Source organism: Oncorhynchus keta, chromosome 31 (genome assembly GCF_023373465.1).
Source record: "Oncorhynchus keta strain PuntledgeMale-10-30-2019 chromosome 31, Oket_V2, whole genome shotgun sequence".
NCBI classification, from domain to species: domain Eukaryota; kingdom Metazoa; phylum Chordata; class Actinopteri; order Salmoniformes; family Salmonidae; genus Oncorhynchus; species Oncorhynchus keta.
Window position 1 is genome coordinate 19,893,477 of NC_068451.1, and position 23,187 is coordinate 19,916,663.

The 23,187-nt window shown below is 46.8% G+C and overlaps 1 protein-coding gene across 2 annotated transcripts in view; it reads right to left on the reverse strand.

Moving 5' to 3' along the window:
* The window catches only part of ascc3 (activating signal cointegrator 1 complex subunit 3), a 161,391-nt gene that overhangs the window by 37,611 nt on the left and 100,593 nt on the right, over positions 1–23,187 (reverse strand). For both annotated transcript variants that reach the window (XM_052489893.1, XM_052489894.1), the window contains exons 16-23: positions 14,308–14,499; positions 10,313–10,537; positions 8,530–8,649; positions 8,014–8,178; positions 7,296–7,382; positions 6,849–7,025; positions 3,534–3,759; positions 3,273–3,427 (exon numbers count right to left, since the gene is read on the reverse strand). In XM_052489893.1, coding sequence (XP_052345853.1) covers positions 3,273–3,427; positions 3,534–3,759; positions 6,849–7,025; positions 7,296–7,382; positions 8,014–8,178; positions 8,530–8,649; positions 10,313–10,537; positions 14,308–14,499 — 1,347 coding nt within the window. The remainder of the gene's footprint in view (positions 1–3,272; positions 3,428–3,533; positions 3,760–6,848; positions 7,026–7,295; positions 7,383–8,013; positions 8,179–8,529; positions 8,650–10,312; positions 10,538–14,307; positions 14,500–23,187) is intronic.

The following is a 23,187-nucleotide window of genomic DNA, read 5'->3' on the forward strand; positions in this document are numbered from 1 at the left end:
AGGAGAGAGGCAGAGGAGAGAGGCAGAGGAGAGGCAGAGGCAGAGGAGAGAGGCAGAGGAGAGAGGCAGAGGAGACAGAAGCATGAAGAATTGGTGGCATTAGGAGATCAGAGCACTCCCAGGTTGTTTAACCAGATAGTAGCAATTCAAAACAAAGCAATGTAATTGTTAGTAGGTGCATGCGTAACCCTTCAGTCATGGGTTTTGGGGTGACTCCAAACAGAAACTTCAGCCCTCTCCTCTCTCCCCAGGAGGAAAAGGAGGTGCACTGTACTGTGTATCTCTCTACATTTCTCTGCTCGGAGTTGACCCCCTGTAGAACACTCTGCTGTGGAAACAACTGCTGGCTGGTCAACAGACACAGGTCCAGAGACTGCTTTATGACACATGGAGAGAGGAGACAGTCCAGTTCCCACAGACAAACACACTAAAACAACAGCTATGTCATCATCTTCTGGCCTGGTCCCTAGCCCTCTTGTGTACATGTCTAAAGATATCAGGGAAACTACTCTTGATTAGGGCTAGGAGTTATTCCCAACCATGTGACCTGAACCAGGAACAATTCTGGGTCCTACTCAAAACACTAAAGGGAGTGGCTAACCACGCATTAATATTAGAAAACGACATCCAACTCCTGTCTGTTTCCCAATTAGAATGAGTCATTATCCTGGAGTCCGTGGCTTGGGTTAGAGTTAGGGAGAGGGAGATCTCATGTGCCTCTACATGTATCGTGGCTAGCTTGCGTGTGTACATATGCAGCAGGGATCACTGGCTAAGCTGGGGGTGTTCCATAACAACTCTCCCATGAGCAGAGCATGCATCGCTAATCACACAAACATTCATCTTCATACACAGCCTGGCTACAACGGGCCTCCTATTCCACCCTGACTCCCTCACAAACTACAGGAGTCATCTGCCTCAATGATGTACTCCAATCACCATAGAGATCCTATAGCCGAATTCGCAATTCAATGATGCACTGTATATTCTCTCCATTGGACATGGCTCTACTTACGGACAGCCGACTTGGGTTCAAACGGCATTTGAAATCTTTCAGATACTTAGCTGTGTTTGATTGATCTTGCCTGGCGCAATAGAACCAATAGAATAGTCCCAAAAGTGGAAAACACTGTCCATCTGACACACCAGGCAGGCTCAAGCAAATGTAGTATAAAATCCACAGGATAATACAGTGAGGGGAAAAAGTATTTGATCCCCTGCTGATTTTGTACGTTTGCCCACTGACAAAGAAATGATCATTCAATAATTTTAATGGTAGATTTATTTGAACAGTGAGAGACTGATAGAAATTGTTAGAAATGTATTTGCATTTTAATGAGGGAAATAAGTATTTGATCCACTCTCAATCAGAAAGATTTCTGGCCCCCAGGTGTCTTTTATACAGGTAACGAGCTGAGATTAGGAGCACACTTTTAAAGAGAGTGCTCCTAATCTCAGTTTGTTACCTGTATAAAAGACACCTGTCCACAGAAGCAATCAATCAATCAGATTCCAAACTCTCCACCATGGTCAAGACCAAAGAGCTCTCTAAGGATGTCAGGGACAAGATTGTAGACCTACACAAGGCTGGAATGGGTTACAAGACCATCGCCAAGCAGCTTGGTGAGAAGGTGACAACAGTTGGTGCGATTATTCGCAAATGGAAGAAACACAAAAAACGGTCAATCTCCCTCGGCCTAGGGCTCTATGCAAGATCTCACCTCGTGGAGTTGTGCAATAATCATGAGAAAGGTGAGGAATCAGCCCAGAACTACACGGGAGGATCTTGTCAGTGATCTCAAGGCAGCTGGGACCATAGTCCCCAAGAAAACAATTGGTAACACACAACGCCGTGAAGGACTGAAATCCTGCAGCACCCGCAAGGTCCCCCTGCTCAAGAAAGCACATATACATGACCGTCTGAAGTTTGCCAATGAACATCTGAATGATTCAGAGGTCAACTGGGTGAAAGTGTTGTGGTTAGATGAGACCAAAATGGAGCTCTGTGGCATCAACTCAACTCGCCGTCTTTGGAGGAGGAGGAATGCTGCCTATGACCCCAAGAACACCATCCCCACCGTCAAACATGGAGGTGGAAAAATGATGCTTTGGGGGTGTTTTTCTGCTAAGGGGACAGGACAACTTCAGCGCATCAAAGGGATGATGGACAGGGCCAGGTACCGTCAAATCTTGGGTGAGAACCTCCGTCCCTCAGCCAGGGCCTTGAAAATGGGTCGTGGATGGGTATTCCAGCATGACAATGGCCCAAAACACACGGCCAAGGCAACAAAGGAGTGGCTCAAGAATAAGCACATTAAGGTCCTGGAGTGGCCTAGCCAGTCTCCAGACCTTAATCCCATAGAAAATCTGTGGAGGGACCTGAAGGTTCGAGTTGCCAAACATCAGCCTCAAAACCTTAATGACTTGGAGAAGATCTGCAAAGAGGAGCGGGACAAAATCCCTCCTGAGATGTGTGCAAACCTGGTGGCCAACTACAAGAAACGTCTAACCTCTGTGATTGCCAACAAGGGTTTTGCCACCAAGTACTAAGTCATGTTTTGCAGAGGGGTCAAATACTTATTTCCCTCATTAAAATGCAAATCAATTTATAACATTTTTGACATGCGTTTTTCTGGATTTTTTTGTTGTTATTCTGTCTCTCGCTGTTCAAATAAACCTACCATTAAAATTATAGATCATAGATAGATAATTTATTTGTCAGTGGGCAAACGTACAAAATCAGCAGGGGATCAAATATTGTTTTCCCTCACTGTATTACAAGAAGGTGATGCACCTAAACACTGATCTAGAATCAGCCATCTTCCATTTAAATAAACCTTCATTTGAACCATTCAAAGAAAAGAAGAGCCCTTCAACCAGTACTTGGGATGTGGACTAACACTTCCAGAGGTGGGAATCTGATGCTGCGGGGTTGTTTCAGCAGCTGGCTGCTCCTCCTTGTAGAACCGAGGTGAGATTCCCACTTTTCACTCATTACTCCATCCCCCCCACTGGCTGGAGAGGAGTAGGGCCACTGGGGGAGAGGACAGCTCCATACTGACAGACCACTGACACTTCACACTAACTAACACATTTCTACTGTTTGCAGCATTTTGACACACTTAAAGAGTGCTCTGATAATGTCTACTGTTTGTGTACTGTGTGTGTGTGTGTGTGTTAGTGTGTGTGTGTGTGTGTGTGTGTGTGTGTGTGGGAGAGAGAGAGAGAAAGAGAGACATCGAGGTCATCCTAGGTGAGGTCGACCAGGTTACCTGGTCGTGCCACTGGAAGTCGGGGGTGATCTGGAGGCGGACCCTGAGCACGGTGCGTGTGATTGGTTGGATGGTGGCCTCCATCAGTATGGAAGGGATCTGGTGGACACACTGCTTCACCTTCAACCCGATGTTCACGTGGTGAAGCATGTGACCTGGGACACACAGAGGGGAGTGGTGCTACTACAACACGCTGCATGCACACACACAAGTTCATGTCTAATTTGGTAGTACACCACACTTGGCCCAGTATGGTCTCACCTATCTCGTCCTTCTGCATATCTTTCAGTTTGTCCACGGTGAGTTTCTTCTCCTCCAGACGGGCCAGCACATTGTGAGGCAGGATGGAGAACTGTCTCAGGGGATGAGCGAAGCCCCACAGACGCTTGTCTATCACTTTACACAGGTTGAGCAGGCGGTAGGTCATGGCAGGCCAGCGCTTCCTCAGAGCAATCTCAAACAGAGCCCTGACGATACGAGCTGCGTTCTACACAGGGACGAAATACACACACACAGTTACAATTTGAGTGGCATTCTATAGTAGAAAAACAAGGACAGACCGATGGGAATCACAATTGGAATAGTGTATAACAGCAGGTGTAAAAAGACAGACCGGCTACAGCCAGACTTAGAGCAGTATTCTACAATGGGTACAGCAGGACAGAGAGTCATGCAGAGACTGAAATAATCCATCAAGATGTAGGACGATTAATCGTGTCTGATCAAGAGCCGCGGGACTGGTATGATCAGGCTCTGTTCTGAAACATGGGTCAGGCCTAGCTGTGCGCTGATGGATTGCTCATGTCTGTCCTGACAGATGAGTCAGGTGGTTGGCGCTGCTCGCTGATAAACTGATCAGATCTGACGTGACTGGGCTCTGATTGATTTGGGTAGGTGTTAATGACATGATGGATTGGTAGAGTCTGGCCGTGCTGGGATTGATTTGTTGGGCCCGGCTCTGTTGTGATGGATAAGTCGTGGCGAGACTGCTATCTGTGATAGATTGGTCAGGTCTGCTTGTGTCCGGAACATGTGGTTGAGTGGGAGGATGGACAGAGACAGGCAGGCAGACATAGAGACAGGCATATAGATAGGCAGAGACACAGAAACACCAGCTGGGCCAGATGTTGGTCTGCTGCTGGTTAAAAGGCCACTTGGGCAACCGCACTCCTACATCAAACCCGCTGGAGAGAAAACCCTATACTCACACCCTTACTGAGCCTACACTCACACCCTTACTGAGCCTACACTCACACCCTTACTGAGCCTACACTCACACCCTTACTGAGCCTACACTCACACCCTTACTGAGCCTACCCTCACACCCTTACTGAGCCTACCCTCACACCCTTACTGAGCCTACACTCACACCCTTACTGAGCCTACACTCACACCCTTACTGAGCCTACACTCACACCCTTACTGAGCCTACACTCACACCCTTACTGAGCATACACTTACACCCTTACTGAGCATACACTCACACCCTTACTGAGCCTACACTCACACCCTTACTGAGCCTACACTCACACCCTTACTACACTCACAGCCTTACTACACTCACACCCTTACTACACTCACACCCTTACTACACTCACACCCTTACTGAGCCTACACTCACACCCTTACTGAGCCTACACTCACACCCTTACTGAGCCTACACTCACACCCTTACTGAGCCTACACTCACACCCTTACTGAGCCTACACTCACACCCTTACTGAGCCTACACTCACACCCTTACTGAGCCTACACCCACACCCTTACTGAGCCTACACTCACACCCTTACTGAGCCTACACTCACACCCTTACTGAGCCTACACTCACACCCTTACTGAGCCTACACTCACACCCTTACTGAGCCTACACTCACACCCTTACTGAGCCTACACTCATACTCCAGATAACAACCAACAGCCAAAACACATCAGGCCTCACAGTCCGAGTCACAGCACCAACATAGTCAATCTCAATAATCTCCCTGGTTGGAAATAACTTCATGATTAAGCTGCCATCCTTCTCCAGTTATTCTGTGTCCGTGTGTCTTTAAGAGCATGCAGTAAACACAGTTCAACTGTGGTCTCAGGTCTCTCAGCGCTCATGTACAATAATCTACTCTCTCAGGAGAACTCCTGGTGTCCTGCGGTCAAGTGCACAGGCCTGCAGAACAGCTCTATCTATCATCCAGTTGCTAAAGCCATTGAGGAGTGTGTGTGTATGCATGAGAGACAGGGAGTTAGCCTCTGTCAGTGTGTGTGTGTGTGTGTGTGAGAGCGAGAGATGATGAGTCTGCCAGTGGTTGTGAGTGTGCCCACCTAAATGTATGTATGCAACTTCATCTCTGTGCTTATGTGTGTGTGTCTTTGTTGATGTGTAGTGGCAGTATCATACGGCAACAGGACCTATCAGTCCTCAGTCTGGATTAACCATCAGATCCCCTCTATTCCACTATGGCTGCCTGCCTCCCGGCCACAGCCATCAAACCGGCTGCACATCTGAAATCGGGCAAAATAGGAGCAAAGAGGGAATTTGCTGTGAACAATTCCAAATATTCAGCCACATGGAATCAGTTACCGTGGAAAACCATGGATAGATGGGTTCAGCAGAGGGGATTGGAAGAGGGGATGGGATGTGGGATGGGGGCTCCAAATGCAAAAAAAGATTCCAGGCTATCAGTCACTGTGAAATATGCACCAGCCAAACATATTACTTTCCATCAGATATATCAAAGCATTTGATTTTCATAAAGAGCATAATGCAGAGATGCCGGCATGGCAGATTAACTGTGACAGTTCATGAAAGCCTCATGATCCCTCTGAAACAATGGAGATGCTGGTACAAACAGGAAACCCGTTTATGGATGTGTATGATATGATTCGTTAAGACACTCTTTCTAAACCCCCATCAGTACACCAGTATGATTGAAACATTCTGCTCTAGGATGCGGACGGCATGTGCTGCTGACTGAGAGAAGGGGAAGTCTAGGCAGGGGCTGCATGTGTTGGGGTAAGGGAGTCTGTACCCCTGTGTCCCCCTGTCAGGGGACACTGGGGTACAGCTGGACCCCTCAGAGGGGCTAGGCTTGCTCAGTTTGGGGTAGAAGCAGAGTATGTACACGTGTTGAAGTTTCTTCAGGTATGGTTCAATTTGTATGAGTGTGTGTGTGTGTGTGTGTGTGTGTGTGTGTGTGTGTGTGTGTGTGTGTGTGTGTGTGTGTGTGTGTGTGTGTGTGTGTGTGTGTGTGTGTGAGAAACAGATGGAGAAAGAGCATACAGTGGGGCAAAAAAGTATTTAGTCAGCCACCAATTGTGCAAGTTCTCCCACTTAAAAATATGGGAGAGGCCTGTAATTTTCATCATAGGTACACTTCAACTATGACAGACAAAATGAGAAAAAAAATCTAGAAAATCACAAAAAATCTCTAATTTTGTCTGTCAAAGTTGAATTGTACCTATGATGAAAATGACAGGCCTCTCATCTTTTTAAGTGGGAGAACTTGCACAATTGGTGGCTGACTAAATACTTTTTTGCCCCACTGTATGTGTGTAGTGTGTGGTGCTGTGCCTGTAACCCACCTGTGCTACGTAGGACAGGTCTGAGATGAGGGAGAAGCTGTCCACCTCTCCCCGGCCAATGTAGGTCTGCAGTAAGATGTTGATCTTGCCGTATCCGTTCTCCACTCCGCCTGCAGCAGGCAGCTCACAGTAGTTACACAGCATCTGCTCTAGTTCCTCCATCTCCTCATCACGCACCTTGAAAAACACACACACACACACACACACACACACACACACACACACACACACACACACACACACACACACACACACACACACACACACACACACACACACACACACACACACACACACACACACACACACACACACACAGTCAGTCAGGATTCTTTCCACCTGGGTACTCAAACTATTTCAAGACCTTGCTATACTGTTTAGCAGGTGTCCCGCAGCAGTCTATAATGTGTGATGAGTGACCTCTCAGTGTGACCAGTGACCTCTCACCTTGACCTGTTCAAACTCCTCGGCCTTGGAGACGATGCTGAGGATGTCAGCCTCTGTCTTCTGGGAGTTGAACAGCTCGTTGAATGTCTGCATGGAGGAGGAGGTGGACAAACACAAACATGACATAAGGAACAGACGTTATCTAGTTGTATATTGCATGTTACTTTACCATCGTTCATGATGAGTTTATTTGTAGATATTACCATGCCATAATACACCTACATAGAAGTCTATATATACACCTGGTTACAATAATATAATACATTGGAGTAAACCAAGCACGAGGAACACCTTTCTGATGTTGAGTTGCAGCCTCAATATGTCGGGGCATGGACTCCACAAGATGATGAAAGCTTTCCACAGGGATGCTGGCCCATGTTAATTGAAATGCATTCCAGGTGACTACCTTATGAAGCTGGTTGATAGAATGCCAAGAGTTTGCAAACCTGTCATCAAGGCAAAGACTTGCTACTTTGAAGATTCTAAAATATATTTTGCTTTGTTGAACACTTCTTTGGTTACTACATGATTCCATGTGTTATTTCATAGTTTTGATGTCTTCACTATTATTCTACAATGTAGAAAACAGGAAGAACCCTTGAATCAATAGCTGTGTTCAAACCTTTGACTGGTACTGTATGTCATGGAAAGAGCAGGTGTTCTTAATGTTAGGTACACTCAGTGTACAATACAACATAGTACAGGAACTCTGGTGTACCTCCATGGTGTTGTATTTGATGTAGAAGTGACTGGCGGTTCTGCCCAGGTCAGTGGAGGCGAAGTATCCTGTCCTCTCCTCGAAGCGGATCATCCTGGCCTTGTCCAGCTTCCTGGCTGCCATCACCACCAGTTCCTTACGATACAGCTCCAGACCTGGGTCCATCTAACACAGAGCCAGAACAGTTTAACCCTGCCATCACCACCAGTTCCTCACAGTACCACTCCAGACCTGGGTCCATCTAACACAGAGACAGAACAGTTTAACCCTATCACCACCAGTTCCTTACGTACAGCTCCAGACTTGGGTCCATCTAACGTAGAGAGCTGTAATAAGAGTGTGTGTCAAGTGTGTACACGTGTGTGTGTGTGTGTGTGTGTGTGTGTGTGTGTGTGTGTGTGTGTGTGTGTGTGTGTGTGTGTGTGTGTGTGTGTGTGTGTGTGTGTGTGTGTGTGTGTGTGTGTGTGTGTGTGTGTGTGTGTGTGTGTGTGTGTGTGTACATGCATGCGTGTGTACCTGGTAGGCCTTGTGGTTGATCCCGTAGGCCAGAGGGTTGGCTCTCATGCGGATGTACAGGTAGGTGTAACTCAGCCACCTCACTGCTTCCTCCACGTTAGTCACAGTCCCTAGTGATACCTGCAGAGAGAGGGAGAAAGAAAGAGAGATCAATAACATCACATTCACCTTCAGTCATTTCAGCCACCTAGCAGCACCTGGTGGAGATTCCACACTCTGCATTGATTCCTTCTCAATAAGTGCTCATTGAATCCTTGAGGTGTGTGCCATCTAGTGGTGACTTATTGTACTGTGTTTAATTTGTGAAAAGGGCATTGGATGGAGATGAGAAGAGAACATGATTGAAGGGGGCCAGTTAGGCATCTGCTGTCAAACACAGATCGCTGTGAAATATCTTTACACTAAAGAAAAATATTGTTAACTTTCATTTGGTCTACCAGCTTCAAACAGCTGTAAAAACAATATTTGTTGTTATTGAAAATGCGATTTAGATGGTACAATGATTCCCTACACTATTTCGTGCTTGTTTTCTCACAAACTGAAATTTGAGCAAAGTTGAACATTTTAGCAACCAGGAAATGACAGAGCGATCTCCACTAGATAAAACAGCCACAAAATCATTACAGCTTTCCCAGTTTGACAACCGATGCCCCTTCGGCGGGAGAAATCAATAGGCCAATATCACAGCCAATCACAACACTGGTGGGTAAGCAATACTGTGAAACAGTAACATTTTCCACTATTAGCGCCATATATACTAGGAATTTTCTGAAATTACCTTGATAAATAAAATGTAAAAAGTACATTTGTAACATTTTGGACAATGCTTCTAGCCTATGCATTGTCCATATTATCAGGTATACTATTAGCAATAAGCACGATCACCTGTAGCCCAACTGATATAGCATCGTGGCTAGAAATAAATAGGCTGAAGCATGGGGTTGCCCATCTGCATTTACCCTATTGGGCTGATCATTCATAATGATGAATTTTACATCCCCTAAAAAGTGCATATAAACACATCCTACCTGTTAGTGTTTCACCCCAATTGACCCTAACCGGGGTAACACCCACCTGTCTGTACTTCTCACAGAAACCCCTTTCCCTGATTGCTACTACTATTGAACAACTAAAAGTTACATCTGTCTTATGACAATTTTTTAAACCACTCCCTCCAAAATATTAGGGTGACCCAAGTTAACCTATAATTGCCCTGTGTTACACTGAGCCCGCTCTCCTCTATCGTGAGAATGACTGCTGAGCTGGTACAGTTTGCACATATTTAGGAGTTGAGAAATAAAGTAGGAATGGAGAGCTGGGATCCCCCTATTTTTAACAAAGGCCATTACAACTGCTGTTTGTCCCGCGAATGCACTAAGAATTGTTGAGCATTGACTACTAATCAGGATGTATGTTCCCCTCCCTATGGCTCTCGCAACTTCAATGTGCCTTGAGAGGAATATTTACCTTGGATAGAACTATTTTACTATAAGGTAAGGTTTGTTTTAATTCTTTTATTCATTACTCACATTGTTTGCAGAGGAAAAGTACATTTAGACGGTTCTAGCATCTTCAAAGTGCGCCTAGGCAGAAATATTTGTTGACGTTTCATTTTTTATTTTTTTGGCGTAGCGGCAATGATTTTGCCATGGTGCAGCGCCACAGCTAAATGACTGCAGTGGAAACACTGATATGATTGTTAAAACGTAGAGGTCCTGAAGATGTGTGAGTGTGGATAAGACCTTCCCAGGTACATTATTGACGGTGGCGTGTGTGTCCCTACCTCAGCGTTGAGGTTGTCAGCCATGGTCTCTAGGAACTGGCTCTCTATGGGGTTCTGCTGCGTGAGCAGGGTGAGGTAGTGGCTCAGCTTGTCATGTGCCGTGATGATGGTGCCCTCGCCGTACTTGTCAAACTGAGGCCGCCCGGCACGCCCGAAGATCTGCATCACATCCAGGATGCCCAGGTCCACCAGGGTACCACGCTTAGCATCGTAGATTTGGGTGCCCTGTTGTTACCACGGGAACAAGACAGGACGGATATGAGTGGCTTTGGAGAGATAATACAGTCCTAATGAGGCAAACGTCTGCGTGTTTTAGTATAGACACCTACACGGACTTACCGTCTTCTAAGAGTGAAGGGCACATGATACAGACTTACAAGTTCATACCTTAATCTAGGGTTGCACATTTTGGGGAAAATTCAGAGGTGGAAACTTTCTGTGGGAATATATAGGAATTAACGGGAATATATGTGAATTAACAGAAATATATGAAAATTAATATTATTACCAATTAAATGTAGATGTTTTTTGCATTGGATATATTTACTATATCATATAATAATAATAATATATAATATATGCCATTTAGCAGACGCTTTTATCCAAAGCGACTTACAGTCATGTGTGCATACATTCTATGTATGGGTGGTCCCGGGAATCGAACCCACTACCCTGGCGTTACAAGCGCCATGCTCTACCAACTGTGCTACAGAAGGACCATATGGAGACAAACATAAACCTTTTACCTTATCATAAGTAGACATGATTGCAAATTATTAAATCTATCCAATAATTTTAATTTTTAAATATTGTTACGAATTAAACTTTAATTAAATGAGTTGATTCTTCACATGGGATGATTTCACTTAACAACAAAGGGGATTATTGAATGATCCCCATTGATCCATCACATGTCTCAAAAACGTTTTCAACAACGTAAAATGATAGATAACCAAAGCTTTAGTTTCTAGACTGTCTTCCTCTCAGGCTTCGATGTCTTCTCCCTGAACCTCCTCAATGTCCACCTCTTGAACATCAGACTCTGAGACCTCATCTTCACTGTCACTTTCCAACCTTGTTGAGGATGGCTCATTGTAATGTTCAAAAATCCTCAAATTTGGCAACCAATTTTTTTACCTTTGTATTGGTCAGCCTGTTGCGTGTTTTGGTGTGTGTTCCCAAACAAGGACCAGTTGCGCTCTGAGGCGGCTAATGTTGGTGGGATTTGGAGGATGATGGAGGCAACAGGGGAAAGAGCCTCAGATCATCCACAAAGTCCCTTCCACCAGGTGGCTGATGAGATATGTTGGCACGACTGCCATATTGCATCTCCATCCCAAAGCCCTTGCTTGGAAGTGTACTTCACCAGACGGCCAAGAGCCTTGCCCTCATCCAGGCCAAGGTGGCGAGACACGGTAGATGTTTTCTGCATTGGATATAACCATAGACATTGTTGATCTCTGCACCAGACAGGATGCTCTTGCCAGCATACTTGGGGTCCAACATGTACACTGCTGTATGTATGGGCTTCAGGCAGAAGTCTTCATGGTTTTTGATGTATTTCAGAACTACAGTTTCCTCTGCTTGGAGCAACAGTGAAGTGGACAGGGCAGTACGGATTTCTTCCCTTACATCTGCAAGCAGAGTCTGAACATCAGACAGGATGGCATTGTCTCCCTGAATCCATGCAATGGCTACTGCTATAGGTTTAGGAGATTCAGGCTGCTTACCACTCTCTCCCAAAATACATCATCCAGGAGGATCCTCTTGATGGGTCTGTCCATATCGGCAGATTGTGATATGGCCATTTCTTGGAAAGACTCCTTTCCCTCCAGGAGACTGTCAAACATGATGACAACACCACCCCAACGGGTGCTGCTGGGCAGCTTCAATGTGGGGCTCTTATTCTTCTCGCTTTACTTGGTGAGGTAGATTGCTGCTATAACTTGATGACCCTTCACATAGAGTTGAAGTCAGAAGTTTACACACACCTTAGCCAAAAAAATTCAACTCAGTTTTTCACAATTCCTGACATTTAATCCGAGTAAAAATTCCCTGTCTTAGGTCAGTTAGGATCACCACATTATTTTAAGAATGTGAAATGTTAGAATAATAGTAAAGAGAATGATTTATTTCAGCTTTCATCACATTCCCAGTGTGTCAGAAGTTTACATACGCTCAATTAGTATTCGGTAGCATTGCCTTTAAATTGTTTAACTTGGGTCAAACATTTCGGGTTGCCTTCCACAAGCTTCCCACAATAAGTTGGGTGAATTTTGGCCCATTCCTCCTGACAGAGCTTGTGTAACAGTCAGGTTTGGCCACCTTGCTCGCACACGCCTTTTCAGTTCCGCCCACAAATTCTCGATGGGATTGAGGTCAGGGCTTTGTGATGGCCACTCCAATACCTTGACTTTGTTGTCCTTAAGCCAGTTTGCCACAACTTTGGAAGTATGCTTGGGGTTATTGTCCATTTGGAAGACTCATTTGCGAACAAGCTTTAACTTCCTGACTGATGTCTTGAGATGTTGCTTCAATATTTCCACGTGTAGGTATTATAGCTGCTGGCCTCCGCAGGAAAGTGATGTTTGAAAGAATGCTTACAAGCCTGCTGCTGCCTACCCCCACTCAATCAGACTGCTCTATCAAATCATATACTTAATTATAATATAATAACACACATAAATACGATCCTTGGTCAAATCCGGAAACTATAATTTCAAAAACAAAACGTTTATTCTTTCAGTGAAATACGTAACCGTTCCGTATTGTATCTAATGGGTGGCATCCTTAAGTCTAAATATTGTTGTTACATTGCACAACCTTCACTGTTATGTCATAATTATGTAACATTCTGGCAAATTAATTACGGTCTTTGTTAGGAAGAAATGGTCCTCATATAGTTGGCAACGAGCCAGGCGACGCACACTGCTGCATATACCCTGACTCTGCTTGCACAGAAGGCAAGAGAAAAGTGACACAATTTCCCTAGTTAAAAGAAATTCATGTTAGCAGGCAATATTAACTAAATATGCAGGTTTAAAAATATATACTTGTGTATTGATTTTAAGAAAGGCATTGTTTATGGTTGGGTACATTGGTGCAACGACAGTGTTTTTTTCACGAATGCGCTTGTTAAATCATCAGCCGTTTAGGCGAAGTAGGCTTTGATTCAATGATAAATTAACAGGCACCGCATTGATTATATGAAACGCAGGACAAGCTAGATGAACTGGTAATATCATCAACCATGTGTAGTTAACTAGTGATTATGTTAAGATTGATTGTTTTTTATAAGATAGGTTTAATGCTAGCTAGCACCTTACCTTGGCTCCTTGCTGCACTCGCGTAACAGGTGGTCAGCCTGCCACGCAGTCTCCTTGTGGAATGCAATGTAATCGACCATGATCAGTGTCCAAAAATGCAGATAACCGATTGTTATGAAATCGGCCATTCTAATGAATCAGTTGAACTCTACTGCACGTGATGGAAGAATGCACTGTGCATGCAGAGGGTTGCAATTCCATTGAATTGGGGATAGTTTAACCAAAATATGCCACAAGACCTAGAATTGCCTTGTGTGTATCCCACAAAAAAGGTTCATTATAATAAGCTAACTTCTAATAACTAACTAACTAACTAACTAACTAACTAACTAACTAACTTAGCTAAGCTAATAACTAACTAACTAACTAACTAACTAACTAACTAACTAACTAACTTAGCTAAGCTAATAACTAACTAACTTCTTTGATGGATTTAAGCAAAATTCCCCAAATTCCCGGGCTTGACTTCCCATGGAAAATTTCAGACCCTTTGCAACCCTACTTCTAATCAGACCGAAAAACTCCCTCACACATACAAACTAACACACTACAACAAGCACACGCACCCAATGAAAGTAAGCATTTTGTTGGACAGTGTATACCATTTGTATCCTGTTCATGCGACTAACAAAACCTGAAACGCACGCACGCGCGCGCGCACAAACCGACCTTGATGATGACAGCGTGTGCAGGCAGGTTGACTCCCCAGGCCAGTGTGGCAGTACAGCACAGAACCTTGAGGTAACCCCTGGAGAACATGCTCTCCATCAGGCTACGGTCAGCACGCAGCATCCCAGCGTGGTGGATCCCAAAACCATCTGGGAACATCTCCTTCATCTGCTTGTTCCTGGAACGCTGGATCTGGGGGAGAGAAGGAAAGAGGGGGAACAGTCAGAGGTGAGAGGGAAGGATCGAGAGAACACAATCAAGAGGGAAGGAGAGAGAGGGAACAGTCAGAGGTGAGAGGGAAGGATCGAGAGAACACAATCAGGAGGGAAGGAGAGAGAGGAACAGTCAGAGGAACACAATGAGAGGAAGAAGAGAGAGAACACAATCAGGAGGGAAGGAGAGAGAGGGAACAGTCAGAGGTGGGAGGGAAGAAGAGAGAGAACACAATCAGGAGGGAAGGAGAGAGGGGGAACAGTCAGAGGTGGGAGGGAAGAAGAGAGAGAACACAATCAGGAGGGAAGGAGAGAGAGGGAACAGTCAGAGGTGGGAGGGAAGAAGAGAGAGAACACAATCAGGAGGGAAGGAGAGAGAGGGAACAGTCAGAGGTGGGAGGGAAGAAGAGAGAGAACACAATCAGGAGGGAAGGAGAGAGAGGGAACAGTCAGAGGTGGGAGGGAAGAAGAGAGAGAACACAATCAGGAGGGAAGGAGAGAGAGGGAACAGTCAGAGGTGGGAGGGAAGAAGAGAGAACACAATCAGGAGGGAAGGAGAGAGAGGGAACAGTCAGAGGTGGGAGGGAAGAAGAGAGAGAACACAATCAGGAGGGAAGGAGAGAGAGGGAACAATCAGAGGTGGGAGGGAAGAAGAGAGAGAACACAATCAGGAGGGAAGGAGAGAGGGGGAACAGTCAGAGGTGAGAGGGAAGGATCGAGAGAACACAATCAGGAGGGAAGGAGAGAGAGGGAACAGTCAGAGGTGAGAGGGAAGGATCGAGAGAACACAATCAGGAGGGAAGGAGAGAGAGGGAACAGTCAGAGGTGAGAGGGAAGGATCGAGAGAACACAATCAGGAGGGAAGGAGAGAGAGGGAACAGTCAGAGGTGGGAGGGAAGAAGAGAGAGAACACAATCAGGAGGGAAGGAGAGAGAGGGAACAGTCAGAGGTGGGAGGGAAGAAGAGAGAGAACACAATCAGGAGGGAAGGAACACAATCAGGAGGGAAGGAGAGAGGAGGGAAGGAGGAGGGGAACAGTCAGAGGTGGGAGGGAAACACAATCAGGAGGGAAGGAGAGAGAGGGAACAGTCAGAGGTGGGAGGGAAGAAGAGACACATCAGGAGGGAAGGAGAGAGAGGAACAGTCAGAGGTGGGAGGGAAGAAGAGAGAGAACACAATCAGGAGGGAAGGAGTCAGAGGTGGAGGGAACAGTCACAATGGGAGGGAAGAAGAGAGAGAACACAATCAGGAGGGAAGGAGAGAGAGGGAACAGTCAGAGGTGGGAGGGAAGAAGAAGAGAGAGAACACAATCAGGAGGGAAGGAGAGAGAGGGAACAGTCAGAGGTGAGAGGGAAGAACACAATCAGGAGGGAAGGAGAGGAAAAATCAGAGGTGGGAGGGAAGGAGAGAGAGGGAACAATCAGAGGTGGGAGGGAAGGATCGAGAGAACACAATCAGGAGGGAAGGAGAGAGAGGGAACAGTCAGAGGTGGGAGGGAAGAAGAGAGAGAACACAATCAGGAGGGAAGGAGAGAGAGGGAAAAATCAGAGGTGGGAGGGAAGGATCGAGAGAACACAATCAGGAGGGAAGGAGAGAGAGGGAACAGTCAGAGGTGGGAGGGAAGGATCGAGAGAACACAATCAGGAGAGAAGGAGAGAGAGAACACAATCAGGAGAGAAGGAGAGAGAGGGAACAGTCAGAGGTGGGAGGGAAGAAGAGAGAGAACACAATCAGGAGGGAAGGAGAGAGAGGGAACAGTCAAAGGTGGGAGGGAAGGTTTGAGAGAACACAATCAGGAGAGAAGGAAAGAGAGAACCAATCAGCACAGCCTGGGTATGTAGAAGAGAGGGAGAAGGATGGAGAGAACCAATCAGCACAGCCTGGGTATGTAGAAGAGAGGGAGAAGGATGGAGAGAACCAATCAGCACAGCCTGGGTATGTAGAAGAGAAGAAGAAGGATGGAGAGAACCAATCAGCACAGCCTGGGTATGTAGAAGAGAGGGAGAAGGATGGAGAGAACCAATCAGCACAGCCTGGGTATGTAGAAGAGAGGGAGAAGGATGGAGAGAACCAATCAGCACAGCCTGGGTATGTAGAAGAGAGGGAGAAGGAAAGAGAGAACCAATCAGCACAGCCTGGGTATGTAGAAGAGAGGGAGAAGGATGGAGAGAACCAATCAGCACAGCCTGGGTATGTAAAAGAGAGGGAGAAGGATGGAGAGAACCAATCAGCACAGCCTGGGTATGTAGAAGAGAGGGAGAAGGATGGAGAGGGAGTATTGCTTTAACAAGTACTTTGGCATTGCTGACGACCTCCAAGCTTTATGACTGTGTCCTTACTCAGACCCAACTCCCCACTGCAGCTGCTAGAGGGCACCATCAAGGTGTCCAGACTACTACCCAATAATCACACATCTGTAGAGTCGTTCAGACAGATCTATAAAACAGCTGTTGTATTGATCCTGCTGGGCCAGTATCAGTCAGTGTCCTTTAGTACCTGATAAAACACTGCAACCCTAAGTTGAGGTTTTATTTCAGTTTTAATAGCGGCTTCACTGTTAGTTTAAGGATCAGTAATTTAACTGAAGGCAACTACATTTTTTTTTACCCTCGTTTCAAGTATAGACATATGCAGCACGTACACACACACACACACACACACACACACACACACACACACACACACACACACACACACACACACACACACACACACACACACACACACACACAGCTGATTGAGATGTGTGTGTGTGTTGACAGGCAGAGAGGTGAGGTGGTGACCTGGCCAGGCAGTAATAATGGCCTGCTCATCAGATAGCTTTATCTCTCACTGGACAACTAAATGGAGGTCAGAGAGAGAGCACAGAGGAAAAAGCCCATTATAGCTTGCATCTGTCTGTGTGTGTGTGTGTGTGTGTGTGTGTGTGTGTGTGTGTGTGTGTGTGTGTGTGTGTGTGTGTGTGTGTGTGTGTGTGTGTGTGTGTGTGTGTGTGTGTGTGTGTGTGTGTGTGTGTGTGTGGTTGAGGGAGAGAAAGTGTTTGTGTGTACAGTACATAGGCCAAATTGCACTTTGACTCCCACTCTAATTTAAATACCAACTGTGTTTCCTGAACACCTGATTTACTTAACAAAAGGCGCATCTCAATAGGTGGTCCAGGTACGTCATGATAAGTGGGGGGGTTGGCCTTTTTTCTTTTCTTCTCTAGTGCCCCTCTATTGTTCCTCAAGCAAGGGGGAGGCCGATGACATCACAGTTTCCCATTAAACTCCTTGAATGCCCTACTCCTTGGACTTTGCAGTTGTGCCTAAAAAACACATTTGTGCTCAAAACATGTAAAAATTTTAACCCTTTAGTGTGTGTACTTAGGATATCGCTTTTCAACAGTAAAAGTAAAAAAATGCCTGAAGGACATCTTTAACAAGTGGCTCTTCACAAACGAGGCTTTTCTTCAAACTATTATTTACAGACAATGAATACACTGCTTATCTAAACGAGTTCTCCATTCATGTTCCTCAACCACCTTACCTACTAAACCCTCACAACAGTGTGTGTCTAAGAAAGTATCCCTGTGGAGAATGTCTGTCAATAAACATCATGTATGCTAATGTAGTATAGGGGTATTACACTATCTGGCCAGTTTATTATGTACACCACCCCGTTCGCGAAAATGGTTCGCTCCCACAGACAGTGAGTCAAGTGGCCTTGGCCTGCGATATAATGCAGGCATACTTGTTCTCAACTGGCCTACCTGGTTAAATAAAGGTGAAATAAAAAAGGGGGCATTCAGTTACTGTTCAACTGAACTTTAGAATGGGCAAAACTAGTGACCTCAGCGACTTTGAGCGTGGTATGATATTCGGTGCCACGCGTGCAGCTTTCAGTATCTCAGAAACGGACGGCATCCTGGGCTTTTCACGCAGGAAGGCAGTCCTGTGGGTGAACACAGCTCGTTGACGTGAGGTCGAAGGAAAACGGCAAGAATCACGCAAGCTAACAGGCAGGCCACAAACAGGCAAATACAGTGCCTTGCGAAAGTATTCGGCCCCCTTGAACTTTGCGACCTTTTGCCACATTTCAGGCTTCAAACAAAGATATAAAACTCTATTTTTTTGTGAAGAATCAACAAGTGGGACACAATCATGAAGTAGAACGACATTTATTGGATATTTCAAACTTTTTTAACAAATCAAAAACTGAAAAATTAGGCGTGCAAAATGATTCAGCCCCTTTACTTTCAGTGCAGCAAACTCTCTCCAGAAGTTCAGTGAGGATCTCTGAATGATTCAATGTTGACCTAAATGACTAATGATGACAAATACAATCCACCTGTGTGTAATCAAGTCTCCGTATAAATGCACCTGCACTGTGATAGTCTCAGAGGTCCGTTAAAAGCGCAGAGAGCATCATGAAGAACAAGGAACACACCAGGCAGTTTAAAGCCGGATTTGGATACAAAAAGATTTCCCAAGCTTTAAACATCCCAAGGAGCACTATGCAAGCGATAATATTGAAATGGAAGGAGTATCAGACCACTGCAAATCTACCAAGACCTGGCCATCCCTCTAAACTTTCAGCTCATACAAGGAGAAGACTGATCAGAGATGCAGCCAAGAGGCCCATGATCACTCTGGATGAACTGCTGGGAGACTCTGTCCATAGGACAACAATCAATCGTATATTGCACAAATCTGGCCTTTATGGAAGAGTGGCAAGAAGAAAGCCATTTCTTAAAGATATCCATAAAAAGTGTTGTTTAAAGTTTGCCACAAGTCACCTGGGAGACACACCAAACATGTGGAAGAAGGTGCTCTGGTCAGATGAAACCAAAATGTAACTTTTTGGCAACAATGCAAAACGTTATGTTTGGCGTAAAAGCAACACAGCTCATCACCCTGAACACACCATCCCCACTGTCAAACATGGTGGTGGCAGCATCATGGTTTGGGCCTGCTTTTCTTCAGCAGGGACAGGGAAGATGGTTAAAATTGATGGGAAGGTGGATGGAGCCAAATACAGGACCATTCTGGAAGAAAACCTGATGGAGTCTGCAAAAGACCTGAGACTGGGATGGAGATTTGTCTTCCAACAAGACAATGATCCAAAACATAAAGCAAAATCTACAATGGAATGGTTCAAAAATAAACATATCCAGGTGTTAGAATGGCCAAGTCAAAGTCCAGACCTGAATCCAATCGAGAATCTGTGGAAAGAACTGAAAACTGCTGTTCACAAATGCTCTCCATCCAACCTCACTGAGCTCGAGCTGTTTTGCAAGGAGGAATGGGAAAACATTTCAGTCTCTCGATGTGCAAAACTGATAGAGACATACCCCAAGCGACTTTCAGCTGTAATCGCAGCAAAAGGTGGCGCTACAAAGTATTAACTTAAGGGGGCTGAATAATTTTGCACGCCCAATTTTTCAGTTTTTGATTTGTTAAAAAAGTTTTAAATATCCAATAAATGTCGTTCCACTTCATGATTGTGTCCCACTTATTGTTGATTCTTCACAAAAAAATACAGTTTTATATCTTTATGTTTGAAGCCTGAAATGTGGCAAAAGGTCGCAAAGTTCAAGGGGGCCGAATACTTTCGCAAGGCACTGTAACTGTGCATTACAACAGTGGTATGCAGAACAGCATCTCGGAACACACAACTTGTCACTCCTTGTCACGGATTGGCTACACCAGGTTCCACTCCTATCAGCTAAAAACAAGAAGAAGTGGCTCCAGTGGGCACCAACACTGGACATGCCCTAAATAATTCAGGCTGTTCTGGAGCTAAAGGGGGGCCCGACCCGGTATTAAATGTGTATACCTAAGTGTGTGTGTGTGAGTTTGCGAGAGAGAAAGATCGAGTTCCAAAAAGGAGTGGCCAAGCCTGAGGCGTCAGAGCACTGTACACACACACTACCACGGCTCCAACTAGACACACACACACCACTACAACCACGACTCCAACTAGACACACTCCACTACCTCCACGACAGACACAGACACAGACAGACAGACAGACCACTACCATGGCTCCAACCAGACAAACACACACACCACTACCATGGCTCCAACCAGACAGACACACACACCACTACCATGGCTCCAACCAGACAGACAGACAGACCACTACCATGGCTCCAACCAGACAGACAGACCACTACCATGGCTCTAACCAGACAGACAGACAACTACCATGGCTCCAACCAGACAGACAGACAGCTACCATGGCTCCAACCAGACAGACAGACAGACAGACAGACAGACAGACAGACAGACAGACAGACAACTACCATGGCTCCAACCAGACAGACAGACAGACACCACTTCTCCAACTAGACACACAAACACACACCACTACCACGGCTCCAACTAGACACACACACACACCACTACCAAGGCTCCAATTAGACACACACACACCACTACCACGGCTCCAACTAGACACACGCACACCACTACAACCACGCCTCCAACTAGACACACACACACACCACGGCTCCAACTAGACACACACCCACATCACTACCACGGCTCCAACTAGACAAACGCACATCACTACCACGGCTCCAACTAGACACACACGCACATCACTACCACTGCTCCAACTAGACACACGCACATCACTACCACGGCTCCAACTAGACACACACACGCACATCACTACCACGGCTCCAACTAGACACACGCACATCACTACCACGGCTCCAACTAGACACACATGCACATCACTACCATGGCTCCAACTAGACACACACACGCACATCACTACCACGGCTCCAACTAGACACACACACGCACATCACTACCACGGCTCCAACTAGACACACACACGCACATCACTACCACGGCTCCAACTGGACACACACACACACACACCACTACCACGGCTCCAACTAGATACACACACACACACACCATGGCTCCAACTAGACACACACGGCTCCAACTAGAGACACACACACACACACACCACTACCACGGCTCCAGCTAGACACACACACCACCACCACGGCTCCAACTAGACACACACACACCACTACCATGGCTCCAACTAGACACACACACCACTACCACGGCTCCAACTAGACACACACACCACTACCACGGCTCCAACTAGACACACACACACCACTACCACGGCTCCAACTAGACACACACACCACTACCACGGCTCCAACTAGACACACACACACCACTACCACGGCTCCAACTAGACACACACACACCACTACCACGGCTCCAACTAGACACACACACACCACTACCAAGGCTCCAACTAGACACACACCGTTAAGCACAGCCATTAATGTGAATGAACCAGACGGTGTCAATATGACACCGGTTGTATATTATGTTAGGGCTCGGTAAAACTGACATCAAACTCCACACACAATACAACTAGCTAAAAGTCAACTGCCTGTGCAAGTGATATAAAAGCAAGATCAACAATTAGGATGCAATGTCCCTGTACAAACATACAGCACATAGCCCTGACTCCATTGGACTGTCCTGTGACTCTCTACTCTATACTGATGCACTAGGCAGTACTACCATCACTCCATTCTCTGTAATACTGCCAGCTCTTCTGTTATTCAGATCTACATAACTAGCTCCCTCCACCACCGGCCAACAGTAATACCCACGAGCACAACTCAGCAATGAAGTGTTCATTTACTTAGCTAGATTGTGACAGACAGGATGGTTAATTGTTGATTTAATTTGGCCAGCCCTTAATAGTCATAATGTTTGGCCACTTACTTTGACAGGCTTTTAACACTGGATGAGCTGAAAGAGTAGGCGGAGGAGCTGACGGACTGAGCGGGTGGGCGGAGGAGCTATAGGACTGAGCGGGCGGGCGGAGGAGCTGACGGACTGAGCGGGGCGGAGGAGCGGAGGAGCTGACGGACTGAGCGGGTGGGCGGAGGAGCTGACGGACTGAGCGGGGCGGAGGAGCTGACGGACTGAGCGGGCGGAGGAGCTGACGGACTGAGCGGGGTGGGCGGAGGAGCTGACGGACTGAGCGGGGAGGAGGAGCGGAAGAGCTGACGGACTGAGCGGGGAGGAGGAGCGGAAGAGCTGATGGACTGAGCGGGCGGGCGGAGGCGCTGACGGACTGAGCGGGGAGGAGGAGCGGAGGAGCTGACAGACAGAGGGCGTGCGGAGGAGGAGCTGACGGACTGAGCGGGGAGGAGGAGCGGAGGAGCTGACGGACTGAGCGGGGAGGAGGAGCGGAGGAGCTGACGGACTGAGCGGGGGGGAGGAGCGGAGGAGCTGACGGACTGAGCGGGGAGGAGGAGCGGAGGAGCTGACGGACTGAGCGGGGTGGAGGAGCGGAGGAGCTGACGGACTGAGCGGGGAGGAGGAGCGGAGGAGTTGACGGACTGAGCGGGCGGGCGGAAGAGCTGATGGACTGAGCGGGCGGGCGGAGGAGCTGACGGACTGAGCGGGGAGGAGGAGCGGAGGAGCTGACAGACAGAGGGCGTGCGGAGGAGCTGACGGACTGAGCGGGGTGGAGGAGCGGAGGAGCTGACAGACAGAGGGCGTGCGGAGGAGCTGACGGACTGAGCGGGGAGGAGGAGCGGAGGAGTTGACGGACTGAGCGGGCGGGCGGAAGAGCTGATGGACTGAGCGGGCGGAGGAGCTGACAGACTGAGCGGGCGGAGGAGCTGACA